Source organism: Centrocercus urophasianus, unplaced genomic scaffold (assembly GCF_019232065.1).
Source record: "Centrocercus urophasianus isolate 14NV4802_14NV808 unplaced genomic scaffold, USGS_Curo_1.0 seq_11, whole genome shotgun sequence".
Taxonomy (NCBI): domain Eukaryota; kingdom Metazoa; phylum Chordata; class Aves; order Galliformes; family Phasianidae; genus Centrocercus; species Centrocercus urophasianus.
Genome location: NW_024884253.1, coordinates 48,564,430 through 48,571,768, shown reverse-complemented (window position 1 = coordinate 48,571,768; position 7,339 = coordinate 48,564,430). Strand labels below are relative to the sequence as shown.

The window sequence follows — 7,339 nt, the reverse complement described above, 5'->3', positions numbered from 1 at the left end:
CCCCCCGCCAGACCCGGGTCAAACTATGCCCTCCGCCCCCATCCCGCGACGCGCTGGGAAGTTGCGCACAAGGGCTGTCCTCACAACTCCACGCTGTACCACTCGCCCCACGGACAGGCCTCGGGACCCCGGGCACCCGCCGCGCACGGCAGGAGGAATTACAACTCTGCAGTGGACGGCCCGGGCGGCACACGGGGAGGGGGGCCCGGCCGGGCCGCGTTTACACCGCGAGAGCCCGGCAAGGACAACGCGGCGCGGTCGGAGGGCTGCCTTACCCACGGTGGACTTGCAGGCCTCGCAGAAGGTGTCGTCGGTGAAGCGCTCCATCAGGCTGGTCTTGCCCACCCCTCGCGAGCCGATGATGATCACCTGCAGCTTGAAGTCGGCGGGCCGCGGCGGCTGCTTCCTGCGGCGGGCCTGCCCCCCGGACAGAGCCGGCGACCCCCCCGCCGAGCCCGCCCCGAGCTCCAGCCCGCCGCCCCCCGCCCTACGCTGCGCCAGCCCCGAGCCCGGCTCCATCAGCGCCGCATGCGGCGCCGCGCCGGCGCCGCGCTCCCCGCCCGCCTCCGCCGCGCCCCGCGCCGCCGCCCTGCCCGCCGCCGGCGCCCACCGCCGCGAGGCAACGGGAGGAGGGGACCGCGAGGACGAGGCGCGGCCGCCACCCGGCCCGGCCCGACGGGAACGGCGACGGGAACGGGAACTCAGCTAACCAGCGCCGCCGCCACGAGCGGCGCGCCCGGTCCGGGCCTCGCCGCACAGCGCCCTCTACAGCACCGGAGCCGCGGTCCCGCGCCGCAGTGCCGGGGGCGGGCAGTGCCAGTGCCCCGCCCAGCGGGACGGCCTGGGATGGGGACCCGGAGGGGCTGATGTACGTCGCCGAGCGGTGCTTCTAGCCCGCCGTTTTTGAGGGAGTTTCGGCTTCGCCGAGTGTTTGGGTGGCAGAGCTCATAGAGTCACGGAGCCATTTCGGTTGGAAGGGACCTCTAAAAGTCACCTAGTCCGACTCCCGCGCAGCGAACAGAGACGCCTACAGCTAGGTCAGGTGCTTAGAGCCCCGTCCGTCCTGACCTTGAGTGTCTCTAGGGATAGGGCATCCACCGCCTTTCTGGGCAATCTGTTCCAGTGCCTCACCACCCTTATTGTAAAAAAGTTCCTTATATCCAATCTAAACCTCCTCTCTTTTAGCTTGAAACCGTTTTCCCTTGTCCCGAGTCTGTCCCCTTCCTTCTTTTTTTGGGGAGGAGTTGGACTAGGTGGCATTTATAGATCCCTTCAACTCCAAGGATTTTACCTGTCTGTGATTCTTATGACATTCCTGGTCAGTCAACAGCTGCAGTGTATCCTCATGCTGAGTGCCTGTCTTTGTGCCACCAATCAATGTGTATTCCAGTGCGGGTTTTATTCATCTCTGGCTATTTCCAGGGACAGACTCTACAAGCATGTATAGATTTTTTCCACTAACTAGTTTGTGGCACCAAAACTTTTCCTTCTGCATCCGTTTTTAGCTTTCCCAGTCAGAGATACAGCAATAAATCCTTTTCAAGATCAAATGACAAACTTCAGTCAGAAAAACAAGCACGTGGGCCCTCTGCAGTATTGCAGAAATTCAACTAGTTTACTATTTTTCATTGCAGGATTTTTGTTGCTTGTTTTTGACAGAAAGATGGTCTTCTGAATTTGGTGCTGTATGTCACACATCATTCACTGCTTGGAATGTAATTCCTTATTCAAGGAACTGGATATTCAGTAATACTGGTTTATTATGGAGTTGCTTGCCAGCTTTGGTTGATCTGAGCTGCATTTCAGTATCTGGCTGTGAGAACTGAGAGTCATGCATTCATCCCCATCCTCTTCTCCCCTGCTTACACCAGAAAGCAATCATTAGAGGAAGAATCACTACCAAAAAACACAGAACACAGGTTATTTGTCTGAGTCAAAAATAGATAGTACTTTTGGGGTTGGAAAGGACATTTAGGGACTCTGAAGTAAGCTCTATGACAGACTCATCATAGGCAAATTTGTTCAACTTCTTAACTTCTTTTAAGTTTTAAAAATGTATTTGATTTCTGGGGGATAGAGGGGTGCAGAAAGCATATGTGCATCAATTGAGTCATATCTGCACCAGAAGAATGTACCAATATTACTGTACAAATCATGTATAGTAAAGGTGAACAACTTTTATGGATACCTTGACCAATACTTCTGCTAATTTATATACGTAAGTAAAATATCAACAAGGAAAATGAAAACAATCAAAAACTAGTTTGAAAGGCAGAGAAAGAGTCGGAATTTTTATTTCCTCATAATTGGTGAAAAACAATCAATATGCCAGCAGGTAGTGCAGTCTCAGCTGCAATGTTTTCAGTACAAATGAGTGTGGTATTGGCTAGCAGAAAAAAACTTGGGGCAAAACTCACAGAATCTGTACACGACATGGTTAAAAGAGAACAAGAGCTCTCGATCTCTTCAAAGGCAAAAGAATAAAACAAAAAAGAAAAGAAAAAGAAAGACTAATTTTTATTTATTTTTTTTTTTTATAAGTAAATGGGTGGGAAAGAAAAAAAAAAAGGTTGTTTCAATATATTTTTAGCTGTGTTCCTAGGGCAAATTTCATTTAATCATCCCATTCCTTCTGTACATCCCAGACAGTCTTAGTGCAGCTCGTACACGTTTAGGATTATAAATGTGACAGAACAGTTGTTGCAATCCGATAAGTGGTTTGGAGATGGCTATTTGGAAAGGGTCCAGAGGAGAGCCACAGAGATGATCCAAGGGCTGGAGCCCCTCTCCTATGAAGACAGGGTGAAGGAACTGGGCTTGTTCAGCCTGGAAAAGAGAAGGCTGTGGGGAGACCTCATTGTGGCCTTCCACTGTTTAGAAAGAGTTTATAAACATGAGGGAAATCAACTTTTGACATGGGTAGATAGTGGTAGGACAAGGAAAAATGATTTTAAACTAAAGGAGGGGAGATTCAGATTGGATGTCAGGGGGAAGTGTTTAGTGAGTGAGTGGTGAAGTGCAGGAATACATTGCCCAGAGAGACTGTGGGTGTCCCATCCCTGAAGGTGTTTAAGGCCAGATTGGATGGGGCTCTAGATAATGTAATCTAGTACTTGATCTAGAAGCTGGTAACCCTGCCTGTGGCAGAGGGGTTGAAACTTGATGATCCTTGAGGTCCCTTCCAACCCAAGCCGTTCTATGATTCTGTGATTTTGTGTCTGTACAGTTAGTTTCTGCAGTGCATCCTTTGGTGGATCTTCCCTATATGTCATCTGTCATCCTCCAAGCCTAAGCTATTCCTGCTATGTAGTTTTATTGCATGCAGTTTGTTTTGCCTTCCACCGTGTCTTGTATGTTTTCAGGTTTAGTCCAGGTTGAATTTATTTTAAAAAAATATGTTTAAAAGTATTCCTTTGAAAAGTAGGAAGAGAATAGGGTTGATTGACTAGAGCAGCCTATGTGGCTGTTAAAACCAGTGTCTCTCAGTGTGAAGGATATTGATAGAATATTGACAGGCTGGTCACCTTTTCAGTGGAAGGAACTCTTGCAAGTCGGTTAAGTACATCACCACAGTTAATTTATATGTCTCTTTAATCATTCTTTCCCATAGTCTTTTCTGAGATACTTACGTGAACTATGTTACTATTATAATTCACAAATCTTTTCAATACCCATTTAAGTTTTTATTATACCTATGTTACAGATGGGAGACTGAGGCCCTGTTATTTTTGGCTATGTAGTATTTTACAATTACTTGAAAAATTTTAGATGATTATTTGATGTGTTAAGCTTTGAGCCTGTTGCAAACTGGTTGAATATTGCTTTTTTGTAAAGGGTGGCAAAATGGTTTTTAAGACTATGGTAGTCAAAATCATAGAATCATAGGATTATAGAATAAACCAGCTTGCAAGGGACTCCCAAAGATCATTGTGTTCAACTTCTGGTTCCACACAGGACCACCCAAAAGTCAGACCATATGCCTGAGACCATTGTCCAGAGGCTTCTTGAACTCAGCAACTTGGTGCCCCACTTTCTTAGGGAAGCTGTTCCAATGTTAGAGCAGGCCTCTTAGCAAAGAACCTTTTCCTAATAACCAACCTGAACACTGAATGAATACAAGATGGGGGCTTACCTGCACATAATACCAGAGTGGAGTTCAAAACCAAGATTTCAAATCTTGTAGTGTTGCACATGGGAAAAGTTATGTCAACTCAGGAGAGTAATTCCAGAAACGGTAGTCATGAGCTATCCAGGAGGAATGGGTCAGTACAGAAATATAGCTATTATGTCTCTCCCAGGCAGCCTGCAAAGTTTTAAATAGCTTCTTCAGAATCTAAAGCAGAACCCTGATCCTCCCTCCAAAGCAATCTCATAAGTGTTCTGCTGGGGAAGGAAAAACAATGTGTGTTAACAAACTTGTGCTTTACAGACAATCCTTTCTCAAATGCAAATGTACTCAATGACTTCTATATTGCAAGATTGAATCTTAGCTTCTGTTAACCTCATTGCTCCTTTTTCTATTCTGTAAATTTGTGGAAAGATATCAATGTTCTGTATCTTTTAGCAACTTTTTTTTTTTCTGGAAAAAAATCAGTTACCTTTTTTTTGCCTGTATTTGGAAAATTCATCAGCATTTCCCTCTTTTTCCAGGATGATCAACTGTGATTCCCATGTGAATTTGAGATATGCTTTCTAAATTATTTTTTATTCTGAGCAGTAAAACCCTTTTTAAATGCATTTGTTTCTCTCTGGACTTAAATTTTTTTACTTGCTGTTTGAGTGAACTTGAAAAACATTTTTCCTAGGCTACCAGAACACATTCTTAGATTTGAAACGTTAGCAGTTCTTAGTGATACTGCAGTGATACCTATTCCAGTTCCTTAATGTCTTTCCCCCCTTGAAAATTCAATATTAGCACGATTGCATCCATATTGTTCTCATTTTTTTACAAATTCTATACACACACGGGATATTTATCATCCAGTATCAAAACGCCAGATTGAGTATGATTAAATCAAAGTAGAAACCAAACAAAAATTAGAAGCTGCAAACAGCTCTGCATGGTCTTTATTGCACTACTGATTTTAAGCAGATCTCCTCATTGATTTTGGTGGGGAGTTTGGCTAGAAATCAATAGTACGAGATGGCTGTTGATTGCACCTCAAAATCTGTACGAAGACAATAAAAAGATTTTATGGGAAGGGGGACTTTACTAGCATTAGTGTAAGAGTGGGGTGTGTTCTCATCACTGTCACTTCTGAACGACTTTTCCTTTAACGGATGTTGCATCCTGTGCACACAAGCTGTGTACATGTAGTTCAAACCTTTCTTTATGCATGAGTAAACAGGCAACACCATGGATTTCCACGTAGTACTGGAATAGGATTGATTTCTACACACGTGGGAGTTCTTAGGAGAGATGGATGGAAGGAAGTCTCTTTAATGGTTAAGTACTTTACCAAGAGAGTGGTGATGTGCTGGTACAGGCTGCTCAGCAAGGTCGTGGATGTCCCATCCCTAGAAATGTTCAAGGCCAGGTTGGATGGGGCCCTGAACAGCCTGGTCTAGTATTAGATATTGAGGTTTGTGGCCCTGCATGTGGCAGGGGGGGGTTGGAGATTCATGACTCTTGAGGTCTCTCCCAACCCGAGCCATTCCACAGGCTGAGGATAAGAGCCATGAAGGCACTCCCGTGGAGAGAAATCTGAGGGTTATGGCTGACAGCAAATTGAACCAGAGTCAGCAGTGTGCCCAGGCATCTAGAAGAGCCAAGCACACTTTGGGGTGTATCAGGGCCAGCGCTGCCACTGGGAGAGCTCCGTGCAGCCTCACCTCGAGCCTGCTGCAGTTCAAGAGGTGTTTGGCCAATACTCTCAGAAATATAGATTGATTTTTAGGTGGTCCTGTGTGGAGCCAGGAGCTGGACTCAATGATCCTTGTGAGTCACTTCCAACTTGGGGCACTGCACAGTTTTAAGATTCTATAATTCTAAGTAAGACATAGTTTAGGTAAGACTGGGGAAAGAGGCACTCAAGTCCCTGCTTTTAACAAATACGGAAATGTAGAGCGCCTACACATTTTAGCTATGGATTTGTGTAGTCTTCCACAAGAACAAGCCTTTTTTGAAGGCAACAAGCTCCTCATCTCCTATGAAAAGATGTCTTAGAAAGGTATTTTACTGAATTCCTTGGTTCACAGAGAATTATTATCAAAGGAACAATGCCTTTCTTTTCATTAGTTTCAGTGGAGCAGCTTTGTAGTAGTACAGTGGCTTCAGATTTAATTTTGTAGGCACGCTTTACATTCAGTTTTACAGTATTTTATTTGTTTTGAATGTAACAAGATTCATTTTAAAAGAAGACAGCAGTTTTGAAAGCTTCAGTACATGTCTAAGAACTATGAAACTCTATCCATCCATGGCAATCAAGAGGCTTTACTACTGTTTTGTTGGTCATTCCATGTTATGACCTGTCATGGTACCAAAAAATAGAAATACAGACTGTCTTCTTGATGGAATCAGATTGGATTTTTACTGGTGCATTATTTATTTTTTTTCTGAATCAATGTTTGCAATAAACTACAGAAGAGCACTGAAAAATGCAAGGAGTATTTTTGCTGATGCAAGCCTGTTTATCTCACTCCTATTTCTAGCAATACTTCACATAGACTCAGACATAATATACTTGCTATTGAAGTGAGAAACTCAGTAGAAGGCAAAAAAAATCCTGCATGATGGATCTATAAACAAATTACTGGGAAAAAAACTAAAGTTATTGATCCAACTATTGTAACGTGATTAAAGATGAAACATATCTTTGAGGTATGCAATCTTACAGATATCAGTTTGTTATAATAAGCTTAACTGACCAACTTTCCTCCTTTTAATTTGTTCTTTTCTTAGCAATTACAGAGAGCTGTTTTTTAGATAGCTTTTTCTTTTAAATTCATTTTAGTTAAAATCATCTCTGAAGTTTGATCATCAAAACTGCCAGGTACCATGATTGTAAGCCTTGAGTTTAAAATTGAAGAGTCTCAATTGGATTAATATATTAAAGTACGTTATTCATTACAAAGAATGACAGATATTGTTTTTCTTCTTAAATGCAAAGTCATTATATAGATCAGCTCTATTGTAACAAGTGACTTTTAAAAACCTCAAGATTTTTCTAATCTTATATAAATCTCTGAATTAATACAGAAAAAATTCCCTATACATGAAGATCTAGACTTCAGAAAGAGTCAGAAATTGAATATTTTCTTTCCCCTGCAAACAGATATACAAGCACACATACACATATGGAACCTAATTATTGCTTTTAGTTCATGAAATGCTTATTTT

The 7,339-nt window shown here is 43.5% G+C and overlaps 1 protein-coding gene across 1 annotated transcript in view; it reads right to left on the bottom strand.

The window, feature by feature from the left end:
• The window catches only part of RAB12 (RAB12, member RAS oncogene family), a 23,293-nt gene extending 22,765 nt beyond the window's left edge, over positions 1-528 (bottom strand). The window contains exon 1 of the mRNA XM_042839612.1: positions 276-528. Within this exon, the coding sequence (XP_042695546.1) occupies positions 276-519 (244 nt within the window). The 5' untranslated portion in view covers positions 520-528. The remainder of the gene's footprint in view (positions 1-275) is intronic.
• Between the last annotated feature and the right edge of the window lie 6,811 nt (positions 529-7,339).